The sequence below is a fragment of the Mesoplodon bidens genome (assembly GCF_964165515.1).
Source record: "Mesoplodon bidens genome assembly, chromosome: 18".
Classification (NCBI taxonomy): Eukaryota; Metazoa; Chordata; class Mammalia; order Artiodactyla; family Ziphiidae; genus Mesoplodon; species Mesoplodon bidens.
In genome coordinates this window covers 48,299,309-48,320,520 of record NC_138175.1, presented here as the reverse complement: position 1 = coordinate 48,320,520, position 21,212 = coordinate 48,299,309, and the positions used below count along the sequence as shown (strand labels likewise).

Here is a 21,212-nt window from a genome sequence, read left to right as displayed (position 1 = left end):
TTTGTTAAACTTATTGCTATGTATTTTATGTTCTCTAAAAATGGAACTTTTCTCTTTTACAATTCATTGTCACTAGTTTGGTGTAATATAAAAATTCAATTTGGGGGTATATATTGTCGTTGAAACTATAAATCTTTTCCACAAAGAAAACTCCAGGCTCAGATGGTTTCAATGGCGATTTGACCCAGAATTTAAGAAAGAAATAATATGAATCTTACAATATTGCTTTCAGAATATAAAGAACACTTTCCATCTCACTCTATGACATCAACTTAACTGATAATAAAACCTGAGAAAGAGATCATAAGAAAAAAATTACAGATCAATATCAATAATAATCATACCCACAGAAATCTCCAAAAAACAATTAGCAAATGGAATTCAGCAATATATTTATAAAGGATAATACCTCATGACCAAATGGGGCATAAGCTAGGAACGCAAGGCTGGTATGACATTCTAAAATTAATCTAAGTGATTCACCACATTAAAGATGGAGGGAAACTAAAAGATCATGTCAATAGTTGCTTTTTATGTATTTGACAAAATTCAACACTGTTCATGATAAAGCTCTAAGTTAGTAATGAAAAAATCTTTCACAATCGGATAAGGATATCTATGGAAATGAACAGCTAACATAACACTTTATGATAAAATATTGAATGCTTTTTCCCTAAGGTCAGAAACAAGGTCCATTCTGAGTGCTTCTTCAACACTGTCCTTGCCTGTGCAATAAGGCAACTGAAGGACATAAAAGGAAATGAAAATGAAAAAGGAATTATCTTTATATTGATATGTGTCTTGATTGTGTTTATAGAAAGCTCTAATTTATAAAAAAAAAAAACCCTTCTAGAACTAAATGAATTTATAGCAAGGATATCAAATACATAGTCCATATATAAAAATTCAACAGGGACTTCCCTGGCAGCCCAGTGATTAAGATGCTGCATTCCACTGCAGGGAGTGCAGGTTCGATCCCTGGTCAGGGAACTAAGATCCTGCATGCCAATTGGCATGGCCAAAAAATAGAAAACAAAATTCAACATATTTTAGAGACAAGTTGTTTCTAATTTTTAAATAAGTTAATTTGAATTCTAAAATCTTATCAAAGAAAAAGGAAACTATAATACTGCCTCACATATGATTATAGATGGAAAAATTCTAAGTAAGATATTACCAAATGTACTTCAGCAGTAGGACAAAAATCACAGTATATGACCAGAATTGTTTAAAATTCAATTTTAAATAAAAACAAATCAGTGCATCAATAAATTTATATCAAGGAACTAATAAAAACAAATCAATACATCAATAAATTTAAGGTGAGAAAACATAAGATTATACCAATAAATAACAAAATGGCCTTGGACAAAATTCAGCAATCACTACCAAACAAAGTAGGTATCTTCTGGTCCCCTACAAATATTGCAGGAAATTATTTAGAGGCAACAAAGAGAATTTATCTCCAAATAGAGTGAACATTATGGTAAATGATTAAGTGTTGGGAAATTTCAATTAAGTTAAGAGAAATTGATGACTGCTATCACCATAAAATTCAATTTTGTTCTGAAGAGTCTATCTCAAAAAGAAAAGTAAATGAAGTAATAGACATAAATATTAGAAAATAAATAAAGCTTATTATTATACAGATTATTCAATTTATAACCTAGAAATCTGTCTCATAAAAATAGAATGAGTATTCAGTAGATACATAACTAATGCTATATTTAAGGTAGGAGAAAATAATTGCAAATGAATTATCCAGAATGCCACTCCAGTCAGTTAGAAAACAAACAAACAACAGAACAATAATAATGGAGAAAGTCAAGAGTTGGAAATTCAAAGTAAAGGAATAATGATTGGCCAAGAAACACGTTTGAAAAAATGTGCAACTGAAATTGAAATTTATGAAAATATTTATTAAAACTTATACCTAACATAAGGCTGTAGGAATACTCAATTTGATAGGAGCCTAAGAGAACAATTTGGCAATATCTAATAGAATTGGAAGTGTATGTGACCTATGATCAATGTAGCAATATCTAACATAACTGAAAGAATATATAATGTATGAGCAGTTCTACTTCCACATGTATACAGTTAAAGAAATTCCAGCTCACAGAAACCAATAGTCACAGACAAGGATATTCACTGAAGTATATCTGAAATAGTGAAAAATTGTTAAACAGTAAAAAAGAAGGTTTAAATATGTCATGGTATGTTCATATAAAAAACTAAACCAAATGGGTTTTTAATTTTGTAGAAAGTATCAGCCCTACATTCAGAGGGCAAGCAACTGACTGCAGAGGAAGAGTTGTGAGCAGCAGAGAAATACATCATGCATTTCCTTTCTCAGCATAGCTAAGCATCTGCCATGGTTATCTGGAGTGTCCATCTTTAGGGTCACTGTTTTTCACTTATGGCAGCCTTGTCAGTGTGGGTTCACATCCCAAAGAAATTAGGTATTGTGAATGGGACTTCCTTAGTAAAGTTTTAAGATACAGTAAGATAAACTAAGTTAAGCAAATTTTCTTTATTGTAGGCCTCTTAAGTCCTTTGCTAGCGTGATAATTAGCATTTTTTTCTTAGAAGGGATTTAGTATTTAGAAGTTCATAAGTATCTGTGACCACAGAACATTTTTCAAGTACCACTAAATACTACTGTTCCCAGAAACATTCTTTTAGATATGTTGGGTTAAGGCACTGCTTATCTATCTGTAATACTACAGATATGGTACTGCTGTTACTTTCCTTCGGTGTGAAGTTATATAGTGATTAAGTAGGAGGCAGCCTTTATTCTTAGGAGTTATATGATGTATATATAGAGAGAGGTGAAATGTTATAATGTCTATATTTATACTTAAATACCACAGCAAAAAATATGTCCAAAATTATATAGAAGCAAACCAAATATGACAACGTTTTAACAATCACTGAATCTAGAGGGCATACCGGTGTTCCCTGTACTATTCTTTTATTTTTTTCCAAATGGACAGTGGCCTTTTCATTGTTAGTTTCTAATTTATCATGAATTTGGGGCAGAAAAAGAATACTGTAACATGTCTGCTTTATGGATTATAAAAGAAAAAGCATTACAGCTCTCCCTGATTCTTCAAAAGCTTTCTCTCATAATCTCCATATCCATCAACTCTAGAGATTTCTTTCTCACATTAGTTTTCAGAAATGACTTCTGAATTTTAGAAGTGAAAGTTTATTTTACTAAACTTTATCCATAATTAATTAATTTAAGTAAACAAAATGAAAGGTAGTGGACAGTTTTTACAAATTCTTTATATTCACAGGGTCTTCCTCTCACATGAACTTACTAATATCACTAATAATAAAATATTTATTGAACAATGCTCTTCTAAAGGTTTTTTTGGTTCGTTTTTTGTTTCTTTCTTTTTTTTTTTTTTGCGGTACGCGGGCCTCTCACTGTTGTGGCCTCTCCTGTTGCAGAGCACAGGCTCCGGACGCGCAGGCTCAGCGGCCATGGCTCACGGGCTCAGCCGCTCCGCGGCATGTGGGATCCTCCCGGACCGGGGCACGAACCCGTGTCCCCTGCATCGGGAGGCGGCCTCGCAACCACTGCGCCACCAGGGAAACCCCAAAGGTTTTGTTTTTTAATCAACATTTCATCCTTACAAAAGTACTATTAGGTAGGTACTATAATCACCACTTTAAAACTGAGGCACAAAAGACATTAAATAAAGTAAAATAGAATAAAATAAAATAAAGCACAGAGGGGAGTAGTGTCTTGCCAATACCACACAGGCAGGGGTGGAATTATGAGAACTATAGTAAAGATTTGCTATGGCTGAAGTCTTTTCCCACATCTGTTACATTAACAGAATTATTTTCTGTTACAATGCTATATAAAGTGTGGTCCATGTACTGATGCTGGTCCACAGGTTGTTTGCTTCTGGTCTGCAATGAGTTAAGGTACAGACATCGAGAGCAAACATTTAGAAACATTTACAGAAAAATGACGGAGCTAATTTATGTCTGTTAAGTCCAATAATAAAAAAATGGGGGCTTTCATTTTGTATGTTTGTTTTTCTTTCAGTTTCATGTATCTGGTAATCCAATTTCATTGTATCTTGTAAAAGTATTGGTCAACAACAATTTTGAGGGGGGAAGGGGGTACCCTTTATCTTGGTTTGAGATGTACTGCAGCAGTATCATTCTCTAAAGTTAACAAAGGCTGGGTGATGCTGTAATTTTTCAACTCTTTAAATCAATATATATAGTATAAAACGACTGCTAAGTTTTGAGCACGAAGCAAAAGGGATTCCCTAACAAGTAAAAACGTTCTTAACTCAATTATGAATTCTGTTGTTATAAAAGGCGTTTTCTAAAGGCCACTGTATCCTCTTTACATTATGAATGGGGCTTCCTCACTAATATGATTCCTCTGATGTAAAGTGAGTTGATCACTACGAATAAAGGCTTTCCCACATTCTTTACATTTATAGGGTTTCTCACCAGTATGAATTCTGTGATGTCGTGTAAGTTCTGACTTAACACTAAAGGCCTTCCCACATTCTTTACATTTATAGGGTTTCTCACCAGTATGAATTGTGTGATGTCGAGTAAGTTCTGCTTGAAGACGAAAGGCATCCCCACATTCTTTACACCCATAAGGTTTCTCACCAGTATGAAGTCTAAAATGTTGAGTAAGATGATATCGGCGACTAAAGGTCTTTCCACATTCCTTACATTCATATGGAATCTCACCAGTGTGAATTCTCTGATGTAAGGTAAGTTGATAACTACAAATAAAAGCATCCCCACATTCATTACATATGTAGGGTTTCTCACCAGTGTGGATTCTGTGATGTTGAGTAAGATGATAGTGCCGACTAAAGGTCTTTCCACATTCCTTACATTCGTAGGGTTTCTCACCAGTATGAATTCTGTGATGTTGAGTAAGATGATTGCTACGAATAAAGGCTTTCCCGCATTCCTTACATTTATAGGGCTTTTCACCAGTATGAATTCTGTGATGCTGAGTAAGTTCTGTCTGAAAGCGAAAGGCCTTTCCACATTCTTTACATACATAGGGTTTTTCACCAGTATGAATTTTATAATGTTGAGTAAGATTGTAGCGACGACTAAAAATCTTCCCACATTGCTTGCACTCATAGGTGTTCTCATTGGTGTGAATTCGCTGGTGTGAAATAAGTTGATTGCTACGAATAAAGGCCTTCCCACATTCCTTACATTCATAGGGCTTTTCACAAGTATGAATTCTGTGATGTCTGGTAAGTTCTGCTTGAAGACGAAAGGCCTTCCCACATTCTTTACATCCATAGGGTTTCTCACCAGTATGAATTCTGTAATGTTGAGTAAGATGATAACGACTACTGAAGGTTTTCCCACATTCCTTACATTCATAGGGAATCTCACCAGTATGAACCCTCAGATGTAAAGTAAGTTGATAGCCGCAAATAAAGGCCTTCCCACATTCCTTACATTCATAGGGTTTCTCTCCAGTATGAATTCTACAATGCCTAGTAAGTTCTGTTTGGAGACGAAAGGCTTTTCCACATTCCTTACATCCATAGGGTTTCTCACCAGTATGAATTCTATGATGTCGAGTAAGTTCTGCATGAAAGCTAAAGGACTTACCACATTCTTTACATACATAGGGTTTGTCACCGGTATGAATTTTCTGATGTTGAACTAGGTATGAGCCATGACTGAAGGCCTTCCCACAGTCATTACATTTATAGGGTTTTACACCAGTATGAATTTTCTGATGTTGACTAATATGTCGTTGTACCCTAAAGGTCTTTCCACAAATCTTACATTCATAAGGCCTCTCACCAGTGTGAATTCTTTGATGTTCAGTGAGCTGATACTGAAGTCTAAAGGCCTTCCCACATTCTTTACATTCATAAGGTCTCTCCCCAGCATGAATTGTCTGGTGTACTCTAAGGTCTCGAACACGACTAAAGGCCTTCCCACATTCATTACACTCATAGGGTTTCACACCAGAATGTATTCTCTGATGCTCAGTAAGATGATAATGAAGCCTAAAGGTCTTTCCACAATTGTTACATTCATAGGGTCTCTCCCCACCGTGAATTGTCTGATGTACTCTAAGGTCCCCTAGACGACAAAAGGCCTTCCCACATTCCTTACATTTATAGGGTCTCTCACCAGTATGAATTCTCAGATGTTGAATAAGGTGTGACTGTTGTCTGAAAGCCTTCTTACATTCCTTACATTCGTATGATTTCTCTCTAGCATGAAGTTGCTGATGCCGAAGGAGACGTAGACGTTTTTGGATTATCATTGGAGTAGCACATCCCATTTGATGTCCTGCTTGTCTCTCAAACTCATGTTTACACTGCAAATCATTTCTGAAAATGGTATCCTCAGGGATGTAAGTTTTACGTTTGTCCACTCTCTGCAACTGAAACAGATATAGTTCACAAATATCCTTTTCTGGAAATAACTTCTTGGTGACATACTTAGACTCCAAATCTGAAAAAAAAAAAAAAAAAGAAAAAAGAAAGGAAAACAAAACCAAGAAGGAAACAAATGCTGTGATGTGAGTTTTCTGTGTTGGGGTAGAATAAGGGATTGCATCTCATAGTTGAAATAAAAGACAAACTAAAAACAATACACATTAGATGAAAAGGTTTAGAGCAGGGGTCTGCAAACTTTTTCTGTAAAGAGCCAGAGAGTAAAAATTTTAGGCTTTGTAGGGCATGTGGTCTTTGTCGCAATTATTCAGCTCTGCTCTTATAGCTCAAAGGCAGCCATAGACAGTATGTAATTGAATAAGTGTAGGTGTACTATAATACCACTTTATTTACGGATACTGGAATTTGAATTTCAAAAATTTTTATGTTTCACAAAATATCCTTCTTCTGATTTTTTTTCAACCACTAAAAATGTAAAAACCAGTTTTAGCCTGTGAGCCATACAAAAGCAGATGGTGAACTGTTTGGCCCCTGGGCCTCAGTTTGCTGGATCCTGATTTAGAGAACTCTAAATCGTAATGCAATTTGAAAGAAGGCAAAAGACTTAATGATATGACTCTAAAAGAGGGTAAAATAAGTGATTAGAGGAACAAGTTAAGTCAGTGGTCCTCCTACTTAGGATGGATGTAGGGGAGTTCCTTACATATACTGCTCTTCCGGCACCGACCCAGACAAGCGGAATCAAAATCTATAGAAACAAGTCCTATATATGGGAGCTCATATTGAGAGGATTTGAATGTTTTCCCAGATTTCAGGCCTTTTCCCCACAGGCCTTGGGCCTTTGAAAGGAGCTTTCCAAACAACATCTTAGGGCCATGCCTCTCCCTGATCCAAAGGGCTATAACTTGTGACGGCAGCCCCCTCGCCTGATTTGCCATCACTGACCTGTGTACCAGCTTCTTGTTCCTTCTCTCATTACCGTCCAGGGCTCTTTCTCTTGCTCCAATAAAGTAATCACGTCTGGCTTAGGAGAGGAACATCCTGCTCACAGGAAAGAAATGCCACATGATTTAGAACAAACAAACAAAAAACTGTTAAGTTCAAAATGACTTAATTTAGACTTGGTTACATTTATATTAAATTGTAGGTCAAAATAGTATTTGATAAAATGAAAAAAGGCCATTGAAGAATACTGACATTTACATGGACTCATGGTCATAGGACTAAAGAGGGCAGATAGGGGAGGGAAAAGGTCTGCTCTGCTTTTAAAGGCAGTATACAGAGGGGTTGAGGACACAGACTCTGGAGCCCTGTGGTCTGGGTTCAGATCCTCTGTCACCCACCAGCTGCTATTCCTTCCGTGTATTATGCTTTATATCAATGTAAATGGGCCTAATATTACCTACTTCATAGGGCTCTTGTGAGAATTAAATGAATTAATATATGTAAGGGCTTGCAAGGATGCCTAACATGTAGTATTATTTTTGTTGTTGTTCTTCTTATTTTTTTACGTAAAAGAAAAATACTGTTTCCTAAAACACTTCCAAGTTCTTCCTCAGAATTCTTTCAATAGAAAATGCAAAATTCACAGACTAGAACTTTCAAGCACAAAGTAGGTTGAAGAGAATACATCTTTTCTCTGATGAGATATGTTTGCTTGAATTTTAAATGGGTATTGTTAACCCAGTTCACCACTATATGAAATGTAGAGGTTGATCTGATCACAAAAACACAAAACCCTGAGACCAGCTAATCTCTTTTCAAGTGAGTCAGACATGAACACAGAGCAGCTACAGGAATTCTGAGCATACCCATTATATGACACCTGGCTTCTGTGAAGATGTCTTGGGACTCAAATCTAGGACTAATTTATAAAAACAGGCAATTATAGGAAGGGATAGAGGGGAGAGAGAAGGTCACTGCAGGATGGAGAAGATGATGCTTAACCAAGTGCCTATTTCCAACCCAATAATGCTCAAACCATTTCTTTCAAAATAGGGGGCAGACATTCAGCTGGTGTCTTAAAACAGAGCTCTGAAATTCAACAATGGAGAAAACTGATATTCCAGAAAACAGATTGTCAGTTATTTGCACAGATATCCTTACCCAATGAGACCAAGTTGCTGTAGTTCTCCAACATCACATCCCTGTACAAGGCCCTCTGAACAGGGTCCAGGCACTCCCATTCCTCCTGGGAGAGGTCTATGGCCACGTCCCTGAATGACAAGGACATCTGAAATGACAGACCCATGTATCATAAACAACGTTTTAAATGTATTTTCAAGATGGAAAACTGCTTTGCAAGAAAGAGGCAATGATAAAGCAAGCAGTAAACTGAGGTTCAAGCCCGTGGTATGTAGAGAAGAATAAGAAAATCAGTGATTTCTAAAGTGGAATGCCTATATGTTTTTATTTTTATTTTTTTTATTTTTTGCCTATATGTTTTTAAAGAATACAGTTGGTACAAACAGAATGTCCTGTATACCATGGGATGAATGAATGAATAAAATAATCAAAGGTTCCCAATGAAATGAAATCATATAAATAAGCACACTGCCTATCACGTGCCTGCCGTTTAAGTTCTGAATAAATGTGAGTTCCATTCTCTTTTCCCTTCAAGGAATTTTTTTTTAAGGAATTTTTTAAAAAATGAAGTAATGAATTGTTTTTCCCCAAAAGTACTCTAAAATCTCTATCTTAGAAAATAGGATGCGACTGACATTTGATTTCCTTAAAACTCAGGTTCATCATTATGCAAGAAAATGTCATAAGCGTTTTTCCTTGTTACAACAAATGACAAACTCTTTAGTTAATTTATTTACCGGCTGGCTAATCATCCATCTTGTGGATATATCAGACTAATCCTTCTGTCATATTTAGGCATTTATTTTGGACAAGATGTCTAAGGTCTTCCCCAGTCCCATTAGCCTTTCTTCATTCCCCATAAGGGACCTGGAGGGTCTCCCTACCTGCTACCACCATCCCTCAGGAACACCTGTCTTGATCCTGAGCTGGAGGATGCTGATGTAGGATGATCCACAATGGCACTGATGTCACTAGAGACCAGCACATCCTCCTCAACCACAAAATTGATTTTTGTCCTGTTACTCATCCCTCTGGGGACCCCCTGGATAGATCCCTGATATCCCCACGTGCAGGCCTCAGTCACACTCCAATCTAGCCCTATAAGTTTCTCAGGGTATGGGATCTCATCACATGAAGAACACTCAACACTAAATTCCATCTTATCAACCTGTAAAACTCAGGTCTGTGGAGTCTAATGGACCATCATCTCTGTGTCATAGAATCATGACTCTAACAAGGGAAGTTCAAATATCTCCCTCAAGCAACTTCATCCATCACTGCTCCATCAATGCTCCTGAGAGAGACTGGGCACGTGGAGAGGTGATGAATAGGTGAACACAGGTGAGAGAGAAGAGGGGCAAAGAGAGAAGAGGGGCAAAGGAGGAGGCCACTAGGCTGTATGACACCATCCTTCACTGTGATCAGAGGAACTGGGTGCAGCTTGAGCAATCAGGTTGTCTTAGGAAGGAAGTCTCAGGATAATAAAAACGATCACAGGAATTCAAAACCACAACATCTCAAGGAGGATAAACGTGAACTTACATGGGCCATGGTTGTAGAACCGCAAGAACTTGTTCTCCTCTTTGGGCTTCCTCCACTCGAAAAGCACAGAGTCCAGAGAAGCCAGGACTGGGGGAGGAACAGGAAGCTTTGAGACCAGGCGTGTCTCAAAGAAATCCCAAAATGACTTAAGTTAACATGATCCTGTTTTGCCTTCTTTCTACTTCCACCCCACAGTGCCCCACATACAAATCAGGAGAGATAAGAGGGAGCTTGGATGAAGCCAAACTCTTCCAATACCAGAGGGAACCAGCTGCACAAGTGTAGATACAGAGCAGAGGCTGCACTCTAGCAGAAAGGTCTCTAGTCCACCCCAATTTCTGATGATGTTATCTGTAGCTGTTCCATTAGTCTCACTTTGAATCTAACATCATTAGAAAAAAAACTGTAAGTTATGAAGTTGTGAGATCCAACGTGATAGCCACATATACTATTTAAATCAAATCAAAATTTTAAATTAAGTAAAATTAAATAAAATTAAAAGTTCAGTGTCTTCAGTTGCACCAGCCACATTTCATGTGCTCGATAGCTTCATGTGGCTAGTAGCTACCATTTGGAGAATGTAAATACAGAACATATCCATCACCACAGAAAGTTCTACTGGACAGAGCTGGTATGAATCATACAGCCTAAATTCCATTTTTTACCGTAGAGTTCCTCTGAACTCAGAATAATTTGGTCAAAACCTGACAGAGGTTGCTAGAGATACAACATCTCCTTCCTATGAATTCCCAAGGCATGTGACCTGAATTTCTCTAGTGGCTTTATTACCTCCTATCTCATGCTTATTCTGTCTACTCTGATTTTATATTATTTGCTGTATAACAAGAAACTTAAGGGATAGTAACTATGTTTCAGTGCTTGTATTCCTCTAACTACTATCATGAGATTCAGCATACTGTGAGCCCTTAGGTCTGTTATTTGACCAAAATTCCATTTTTGGCAGTTTTTGTTAGCACACTAAGATACATGCACAAGATGTTTATCATATAACAACTTAGAGTAACCAACTGTTAGAAAAATAAATAGCTACAGGAGGCAACAGGTTACATAACTTATGGTCAGTTATAATGGCACACTAGGCCTTATTAATGTTGGAGAAAGACATTCATGATGAATTACTGATTGATACAGGCAAATTAAAGAATTATAGGGAAATCCCTGGTGGTCCAGTGGTTGGGACTCTGCACTTTCACTGCCAAGGGCCCAGGTTCAATCCCTGGTCAGGGAACTAAGATTCCGCAAGCAGCACAATGCGGCCAAAAAACAAAACAAAACAAAACAAGTATGTAAAATGAAGGGAGGGATTATAATGTCATTCATAAATACAGACTCTGTTGTCAGACTTCCAGAATGTGAGTCCTAGTCTGACAACTACCAACTTTTCAGTTAGGTTGATAAACCAGGGATAAGAATAGCACCTACTTCCTACAGTTGTCATGAAGGTTGGGATATTACATAGACACCACTTAATGACATATAATTACTAAATAAAAGTTAGATAGTATTGTTATCAGATAAAATTATTTTCTACTTTCTTTTTTTATAGTAAAATTTGAGTCTCATGCCCACTCTTTTTTTTTTTTTTTTTCTTTTTGCGGTATGCGGGCCTCTCACTGTTGTGGCCTCTCCCGTTGCGGAGCACAGGCTCCGGATGCGCAGGCCCAGCGGCCATGGCTCACGGGCCCAGCCGCTCCGCGGCATATGGGATCCTCCCAGACCGGGGCACGAACCCGTATCCCCTGCATCGGCAGGCGGACTCTCAACCACTGCGCCACCAGGGAGGCCCCCCACTCTTTTTTATAATGACATTTTAAATATTTTAGAGGCAAGGCTTGGAAGTGCTAACCAAATCTCTCCTCGTCCCTGCAGCTACCAAAGAAGAGACACCATTCTTCAACATAAAGCTAAAGTAAAGAACCTAATAAGGTATTAGATGGAGAACGTTAATAAGAGGTTCAATCTTACTCTCCTGTCCTATGGAAAGATTTACATGAATATTTATAGTTATTACCATCTTATTTTTTATTTATTTATTTTTTTTTGTGGTACGCGGGCCTCTCACTGTTGTGGCCTCTCCCATTGCGGAGCACAGGCTCCGGACGCGCAGGCTCAGCGGCCATGGCTCACAGGCCCAGCCGCTCCGCAGTATGTGGGATCTTCCCGGACCGGGGCACGAACCCGTGTCCTCTGCATTGGCAGGCGGACTCTCAGCCACTGCGCCACCAGGGAAGCCCTACCATCTTATTCTGTTTTCTACTATTATAAATCTGTCTTCTAAAATGTTATTTGCATTAAAAGATACTTGGACTGGAGAGGGTATTGCTATGTCCTGTTTTTAAAGCAACTTTAAAAATCTAAAAAAAGTGTAATCTGAAGGTTATCTTATTTGATAAATTGTGCCATAATGATTACTCTGAATTGATTTATATAACGCTAAAAGGCATAAATCTGGAGGTGTAAATACTTGGAAGGTTTGTTAAACTAGAGGGGTTCATTGGCACTTTCCTCTTCTTTCTATATTCATGGAGGTATAAGAAACCTATGGTAGAATTACTTTTTCTAAATAGGAGTTGGGGAGTCTGTGTCCTTTGAATGTTCAATTAGAATAATTTCTATTCTGTGCACACACACACACACACACATATACAGCTGGAGAGAAAAAAATTTTGCTAAAGTAAACCTCCCCAAAAAGAATTTGAAAAAGAATAGATACATGTATATATATAACTGAATCACTTTGCTGTACACCTGAAACTAACACATTGTTAATCAACTATACTCCAGTGTAAAATAAAAAGTTTTAAAAAAGAACTTACGGGGCTTCCCTGGTGGCGCAGTTGTTGAGAGGCCGCCTGCCGATGCAGGGGACACAGGTTCGTGCCCCGGTCCGGGAAGATCTCACATGCCGCGGAGCGGCTGGGCCTGTGAGCCATGGCCGCTGAGCCTGCGCGTCCGGAGCCTGTGCTCCGCAATGGGAGAGGCCATAACAGTGAGAGGCCCGCGTACCGCAAAAAAAAAAAACAAAACAAAAAAGAATACTTTTGGGCTTCCCTGGTGGCGCAGTGGTTGAGAGTCCGCCTGCCGATGCAGGAGACACGGGTTCGTGTCCCGGCCCAGGAAGATCCCACATGCCCTGGAGCGGCTGGGCCCGTGAGCCATGGCCGCTGAGCCTGCGCGTCCGGAGCCTGTGCTCCACAACGGGAGAGGCCACAACAGTGAGAGGCCCGCGTACCGCAAAAAAAAAAAAAAAAAAAAGAACTTACGAGTTTGGGTTCAAAACTTCAATTCTACTAGCTGGGATCTAAATATTTTGGAACTCACTACAATTGGCTAAGGGAGAACTAAGAATGTCATTACCTAAGAAAAGACTTCTAGTAGAATTCTAATAAATCTGGCTCAACAAATCACTCCTCGTGGAATTTTTGTTGTTTATTACTACAAGTTTTGTTGTCACTTTGATCTGAATGAGATGTTCCAAAATAAAATTCAAACAGCATAGTATAAAAAAAAAAACCTCCCCAAAGTATTAATAGTGGTGCTGGGGCTATTTAACTTTCTTTTTTATAAGTCCCTCATGTAATATAATTGAATAACTGATTCTTTTTGCAAAAATGAGCATTAATTCCATAATCTTAAGTATACAATAAATCTATATCCAATTTTAAAATATTTGAAAATTCTTGGAAGCAAATCTGTTTGACATGTGTGGGAATAGTAAGGGAATCAGTGTGACCATTATAATAAAGCCTACCAATTCCTGAACATTCTTCTTCAATACAATAAGAACTTTTTACTGACAAAATTCTCCTCTGAATGGACATGTCAGGTGAGGGGCATCTGCAGACTAAATGAGAAAATTTGGGCAAAGCAGACAGAACAGTGTTTGGTTCTTTTTCTCTTTCTCCACTGAATAATCAACTGAAATATTGCTTTGGATATAACCCTTGTAAAATGTCTCTGAATTCCAATAATAGTAAATGACATTCATATAAAATTTGAGTATTATCGTTCATCACAATGAATACTACTTTACTCATATGTACATTTTTTTTCTTTTGACAAACTCTTTATAAACATAAATCTCAACCCATTGATTCCTTGGAAGAAACCCTTGACCATGATGATACAGATTTCCACGCTTAGACTTCCAATCACATTCCTGCTCCTAAACACCTTAAAAAACAGACGCCCGGGGGCTTCCCTGGTGGCGCAGTGGTTGAGAGTCCGCCTGCCGATGCAGCGGACGCGGGTTCGTGCCCCGGTCCGGGAAGATCCCACATGCCACGGAGTGGCTGGGCCCGTGAGCCATGGCCACTGGGCCTGCGCGTCCGGAGCCTGTGCTCCACAGCGGGAGAGGCCACAACAGTGAGAGGCCCGCGTACCGCAAAAAACAAAACAAAACAAAACAAAACAAAAACAAAAAAAACAGACGCCCGTGTCATTTACTTACTGACACCAGTCGGACTACCTCTGATCTTGCCTTACTTTTAAACTTAGGTTCTGCAGAAGATCAATGATGTGATTCCACTTAAATATTAATCTCAATAAAACAAAGCTTTAACTTTAGACTCCAGGATATATATTTCTTACCATTATAAAAAGTGAGTGAGAGAGGGCCACCTGCACGGCCCCTCATTCATTGGGAAGGAAGGCCTAGACTAGGCCACTGGACATTTCATGAAAAGAAAAGCAAATGCTTCCATGTACTAAAAACAAAGATGCATTTATGAACAAAGAGGAAGTAGAAACTCACCTGATCTGTACTTTTAGATGTGCAACAACAATTTTCCCCTCCTGCTCAGGATACTTCTTGGGGGAGAAAGGCAGGACTGGGGAAGAAGGAAATCATGAGACCTTTTTCAGGCCTTTCTTAGAGCACAGAGAGACGGAGAAGTCCCCTCCAGGGCCACATCAGCTCCGACCTCACACATATGACCAGATGAGACAGGGAGGCTGGAACCTGTCTTTGAAATCACAGCCAATTCCTAGAATCAGAGATATGGGAAAGCTGTGGTTCTGAAAAATGTAGCAGCACCCACAGCGCTTCTAAGTAGGAACCCCTCCCACTATTTCGAGCCAGGAGTTTGTCTTGGAGACACTTTTAGCTCTAAAAGTCCCATACCAAGCCCAGGACTGTGTCTTCTTGCTTTCTGGGAATCTTCATTCTAGGGTTCAGTATTTGACTTCCTCTTGGGAAAGTCTGTACAGACACCCGGGCTGTGAGGGAAGGAAGGGGAAAGCAGCAGGGGCATGGGTCAGTAACACACACCGCTGAGCCAAGCACCAGTATCAGAATGACAACCGCGCCCACCGACAGGAGGCCCAACTTGGTTCTGGAAAGCGCGCGGGAGCGCGCGCGCACACGCACCACACACACACACACACACACACACACACACACACACAGAGCCTGTTACAATTAGTCACACAATCCCCCCTCTCTTCTCATTCCAATACAGGCCTGAGGCTGCGGGCACGATGCGCCCTGGGCTCCTCACTCTGGGCTACAGCTCCATCCCTTTCCCTACCCCAGACGAGTCCTGATCCGCCTCACCTAGCACCAACTTCTCCCCAGGTTTCGACTAACTCACCCGCGGTGGCTGAAACACCCAGTACGCACGGCTAGAGGCCCTCCGGGTGGAAGTTTACACCAACCCCTGGGGCTTCTGGGAAATGTAGTCCACAGCCGGAAGCCGGTGGGCTGGGCTCTGAGTGCGCAGGCGCAGGCACGCTTGGGACCGAGCGACTCTAGTCTCGGAGCCGGGGACCCGCGCCCTCGCGAGGTAAGCTGAGAGAACTCACAGCGGGGACCTGTCCAGGCAGTGCGAGGCTCGACGGACTTCTAGAGTCTTGACCGCCGAGTGCGTCCGTGGGTGCCGTCCTGAGGCCGAGCACGTGCGAGGCGGATTCTGTCAGATTCTTCCCTTGGGGTAGTCCCCTCTCGTGCTTCACAGGCGTGTGGCCCTTTGTACCCGGCCTCATGAGCGTGTGTCTGTGTGTGTGCACCTGTCTGCACGCGCGCGACGCCGTGAGGGTTGCGGGGCCGACCCCGCCTCTGGCTGAGGGTGAGTTGTGTTTCTGCGTGTGTGTAATTCTTTGGGTGGGAGACGGTGTGTGCCTGCAGCGGCACCTGACCGGAGGGAGGCCACAGAAAGTAGCCTGGAGTGTGATTTGTGACTGAGCAGTGAGGCGAGAGGCGCGGTGGGAGACTGGCTGTGCCGGACTGTGACTGGGGTGATGTGTGTGCGATGGGGTGGGTGTGCGGGTCGCTGTGTGACCCGGGGCGGTTGGCGAGTGCAGCGAGGCTGTGTGAATCTGAGTATCTGCGTGTAGAACGTCACGGGTGCCAGTGGCCTCGCGACTGGGTGTGTGTGATCGTGTGCAGCCACAGGCCTATTATTAAAAGGATATGGTGCATCTTCTTGCAGCATCAGCTGTGTATTTCAAGATTTGCACCGAAGATTTGTAATTTATCTGTCAAACAATTTTGTATAGAATCAAATGAATTTTTTCCTAGAGAAAAATGTAAATCATAGTAATTTTTTTTTTTTTTTTTTTTTTTTTTTTTTGCGGTACGCGGGCCTCTCACTGTTGTGGCCTCTCCCGTTGCGGAGCACAAGCTCCGGACGCGCAGGCTCAGCGGCCATGGCTCACGGGCCCAGCCGCTCCGCGGCATGTGGGATCTTCCCGGACCGGGGCACGAACCCGTGTCCCCTGCATCGGCAGGCAGACTCTCAACCACTGCGCCACCAGGGAAGCCCAGTAATTTTTTTTTTAATATGAAGGAATTCTTTTCACTCTTCTGTGCTATGAGGGGTCTCGTGGCAGATACGTTTGAGAATCTCGGGCTGAGGGGATAGCTTTATGCTTGAAAAGGCAGCGTGCCATAGTGTAGCGAGCCCACAATTAGTCAGACGCTAACACATTTTGCTCTTCCTCTTCCCTTCCCTTTCTGAGCAATTCAGTCCTAAAGCCATAAGATGGGCTCAGAGCAGGGTCTTTGAGCCTGAGCAGGATGAGGAGGAGGGTGTTCATGCAGCTGGTGGCTTGGTGTAGGGTGACAGGGCTTACTAGGGAGCATTCCAAGTGGTGGAATGGCCCAGCATGGGAGTGTCAACCTGAGCAGGATAAGGAGGGCATCCACACGGGAGGAATGCCCTGTACGGGATTTCAGAGCCTGAACAGGGTGAAAAGGGCATGTGGGTATGGGTACTGCCCAGCATTGGGTGTTGGAGCCCAAATTGGGGTGTTGGAGACATTCATGTCGGTTGGATGTAGGAGGTAGTGAGTCTCAGAACCCAAGTAGGGTGAGGGGAGCATCTGTATGGGGAAGGGCGCAACAGGGTGATAGGAGTTTGTTACATGCAGTGGCAGGCGGGGGTGGAGGTGGGGTTCTGATCAAGTAAGTAAATATATTATTGGGTTGGCCAAAAATTTCATCCGGGTTTCTCTGGAAGCTATTACGAACGAACTTTTTGGCCAACCCAATAAGTGCATCAGGAGCAGCCAAGCTTCTCCCTGTCAGCGGGGAACCTCAGATATGGAAAAGGAGAGAACTAGAATGAGCCTGCGATGGCAGGTTGAAACTAGATGCAATGGTATGAACTCAATTATATATATGGATCGATATAAAAATAAAAATAAGCAGGTGCTGGGCCACTGGGGTCACCAGGCTCACTTTTGGGGAGAACCCTGCTTTCCCTTGCAGGACTCTGGGTTCAGCGTCTGCCTGGCCTGATGTGTCCCTGCTTTAGCAGGAGGAGTCACCATGCTGAGCGTCCCACTGGAGCCTCCTATCCTATGACATAAGACAGTAAATATACCTTAAGATCCTGAAGAAGAAGCAAAATGTCCAAGTAATATTTTGGGATAATTTGTGAGGACAAGTAAAAAAAAAAATTATGCAGTCATTAGGACGTTGAGCCCTGTCTTCTTCTGGCTCCTTTTTTAAAATTTTTATTTATTTTTAATTTTTATTTATTTATTTATTTTTGCGGTACACGGGCCTCTCACTGTTGTGGCCTCTCCCGTTGTGGAGCACAGGCTCCGGATGCGCAGGCTCAGCGGCCATGGCTCACGGGCCCAGCCAGTCCGCGGCACGTGGGATCTTCCCAGACTGGGGCACGAACCCGTATCCCCTGCATCGGCAGGCGGACTCTCAACCACTGCACCACCAGGGAAGCCCCTGGCTCCTTCTTCTTATGCTCCCTCATCCTCCTCCTGTCCCTTTGAGACTGACATGGAAGACCACATTTGAGTCATCTAGGTTGGCTTTGGTGTGACCTGTGCCATCATGACATGGCTTCTGGTCTGTGCAGACAGTGGTGACGTTTGTCACGTTGCTGCATTGGTACAGAGTCATTTTTGATCAACAGAGTCCTCTTTAACTACTTAGCAGTACATGCACTGTAGTCTCATCTGAGATATGCTTACTGATGCTGGTTGTACTCAAAGGAAATGTTACTAAAGAATACATGAAACCTGGGCAAATGATTGCCATTTGTCCAAACTGGCTGTATCAATCCAGGGTGCACTCTCCATTGCAGTAATTACAGATGTGTTCACAAAATGGATCATCACTGCCTATGGGCAGCTGTGTAGGAATTTCTTTTTCAGTGGAAACCTACAGCCTGGTCCTTGGATGATGTTTATGCAAGTGTTTTATTTATAATAAGTTGTTACATTATACATTTATATTTTGGGCTCCTTTATGTGTATTATTTTTACAGTTAAAACAATTAAAAACAAATAAACAAAAAGGTTTACATATATTTAAGGGGTTTTTTCCCTCTTGTCTTTGCAGAGAAGAACACAGAGAAAAGCGATATGTGTTTCGCTTGGCAGGAAAACACTTGCTTTCAAGACTCCACTTCCAAAACGCACGAGTGTCTGGGCTATTCAGCAAGCCGGCGTTAGTTTTTCCCTCTTAACGCGGTAGCATGTAATTGAGAACAAAAACAAGCAGCCCCTGACATCCAGGAACTGGCCTGACACTTCCAGGTAGGCCTCAGTGGTATTGAAAGCTGGCCTGGTGCTCACAGCTGGGCCTGTTATCCTGTTGCACATGAACAGTCTCACAGAACATCAATATCAAAGTCACTCTGAGACCATAATAATGGTAGGCCATTTCATAATTTTGCCTAAGCGCAGACAACAAGATTGCTGGGCAACCCACAAAATATACCAAATATCCCTTCTCCCAGCTCATGTGAGTGGCCACCACCTCTTACCAGTTATAGCTTTAGCCTCACACTAGTGTGCTGTCATTTCTTAGGTACATGGCTTTGTTCTTTTCCCAATCTCTTTGCCCTTTATCACTGAGGTTTAGCATGTGTTTTGTCACTTCAGCAATTTCCTTCCTTTACCGTCCCTCCAAGAGGACTGGTAAAATCCTTTTTTGCGCGTGGTTTTGTCAGTCGTTTTTTTGTTTTTTTTTAATTTATTTATTTATAGTAGTGGCACATGGGCTTAGTTGCTCCGCAGCATGTGGGATCTTCCTGGACCAGGGATCAAACCCGTGTTCCCTGCATTGGCAGGCGGACTCCCAAGCACTGCACCACCGGGGGAGTCCCTTGTCAGTCGTTTTTTAAGTACCTATTTTAAAAGGTTAAATATATATAAAGTATATTAGAAACAAAAAGCATTCCCATGTCACCCTCACCCTGTATTTCCCTGTCTACTTCCAAGAGGCAAGGACTGCCCATCCTCATTTGTTTCTTTTGAAATTTACTTCCATACATCTGAGTTACATGCGTTTGTAAACTCATCAGTTTTAGATATTAGCTGCTGCTGAATGTGAATGGTGAGGACTTTAGGTGTCTTAACAACCCACTCTCCTGTTTCTCTCATGCTGCCTGGTTTCCTCAGAAGGAATCCTTCAATTGCCTGCCCAGGGATCTCACTTAATCTCAATCTCGTCTTCTGCACGGCCCCGCTCTCATCCTTGATCCAGGCACACCAGCCCAGAGACTGCTGGTTCAGCCTTTCCAGAGTAAATCTGAGGTCTTCAGCCAGGCTGGGGAAGGGTCACAGGGCCTGGAGTAACAACAGCTCATTTGTTTCCTGCATCATCAGTGTATCAGTTCTGGTTTTAATACAGCCTTTCAGGTAGTCCTCCTGTTTCCAGGCCTCACCTTCAGAACCTGGCTTCTGAAAGGGGAAAATGACTGTTTCTGGGCTTCCCTTGAGTTCAGGTTCAAGTTTCCTCAGGGGTCTGCTACATCAATAAGCAGGGATCTGCCTCTTTCCAAAATTGTGTTGCTGCCATCTCCGCTCTCTTCCTGTGTCCATGTGAATTTATACCTTCCTTTTGTTTTAGTGAGGTGCCAGGAGAGAGGAAGAATTAACTTCTCTGTTCAACATGCCATGCTTATCTAGCAGAATCACCCCCGTTTCTTCAAGGACCTGATTCCTCAATTATTTTTCCTTGTATCTTCTTCCCATCTCACTCCCAAATATATAGTGACATTCATACTTTTGTTCAAGGAACATGAACTGAATGTCTACCATGTGTGGGTGCTGGGACTTGAATTGTGATCAAGCTACAATCCCTGACTACTCTACAAGAGGTTCCAGTCTGGAGGAGGCAAGCACTTGGAGATGTAAGGAGTGCAAAGCGCATAGCATGTGCACGACGCCAGGGCAGTGTAGGGGAAGGGTTACTTCCCTTCTTGGTGCATCGGAGAAGACTCCCCAGAGGGAGAGGTGTTTAAACAGATTTCAAGAGGAAGTGGGAATTGGTCCTACCAAACGAATCTGTGCCCCAACAAGATGGCATGAAGAGCCAGAGACATTCACAGAACCCAGGCATCCAACGCCCCCCCCCCACCCCCTCATCCCTGCTCTGGGGGACTCTAACGGGTGGTCTCTCTGTCCTTGATACTCCCTCTGAGTGTGAAGAAGGCAGGAACTGCCCAAGACTCGAATGGTAAATGTGGGTGGGGAGATGGATAGAGACTTTATTTTCTGGTCAGGGGCTGCAGTCTGCTCATTTTCCATCCTTTTCCCCAAATTTCTGGTCATTTAGTTTGAATTCTTTACTTCTCTCTCAAGCTATAACCCAGACCATGTACCTCAACCACTCATCTGTCAGGAGAGCAGGAGGGGCACAGAGGATCCTATTCAAGGCCC

General features: G+C 41.7%; 2 protein-coding genes and 1 long non-coding RNA gene across 5 annotated transcripts in view; 2 read left to right on the top strand and 1 right to left on the bottom strand.

Annotated features, from left to right (window-relative positions):
• Window positions 1-4,692, top strand: part of LOC308605759 (uncharacterized protein) — a gene marked incomplete at its 5' end in the record, with an annotated part of 46,252 nt that extends 41,560 nt beyond the window's left edge. Inside the window, one exon of the mRNA XM_081216037.1 lies at window positions 4,560-4,692. The remainder of the gene's footprint in view (window positions 1-4,559) is intronic.
• Window positions 1,264-15,812, bottom strand: LOC308606680 (uncharacterized protein). Of its 3 annotated transcripts, XM_081217865.1 has the most exons (7): window positions 15,674-15,812; window positions 15,205-15,299; window positions 14,836-15,067; window positions 10,062-10,148; window positions 8,541-8,667; window positions 7,380-7,475; window positions 1,264-6,492 (listed from the first exon to the last, which is right to left on the bottom strand). In XM_081217865.1, the coding sequence occupies exons 4-7, from the start codon at window positions 10,068-10,070 to the stop codon at window positions 4,376-4,378; spliced, it is 2,349 nt and encodes a 782-aa protein (XP_081073991.1). In that variant the 5' UTR covers window positions 10,071-10,148; window positions 14,836-15,067; window positions 15,205-15,299; window positions 15,674-15,812; the 3' UTR covers window positions 1,264-4,375. The 3 variants fall into 3 exon arrangements, with proteins under 3 accessions (XP_081073991.1, XP_081073990.1, XP_081073989.1); XM_081217864.1 differs by lacking the exon at window positions 15,205-15,299; XM_081217863.1 differs by lacking the exons at window positions 10,062-10,148; window positions 14,836-15,067; window positions 15,205-15,299; window positions 15,674-15,812 and having other exon boundaries at window positions 8,541-8,984.
• Window positions 15,806-21,150, top strand: LOC308606682. Its single transcript, XR_014013883.1, has 3 exons — window positions 15,806-16,147; window positions 18,888-19,082; window positions 20,401-21,150. It is a non-coding gene; the product is annotated as an uncharacterized lncRNA (long non-coding RNA).
• The last annotated feature ends 62 nt before the right edge of the window (window positions 21,151-21,212 follow it).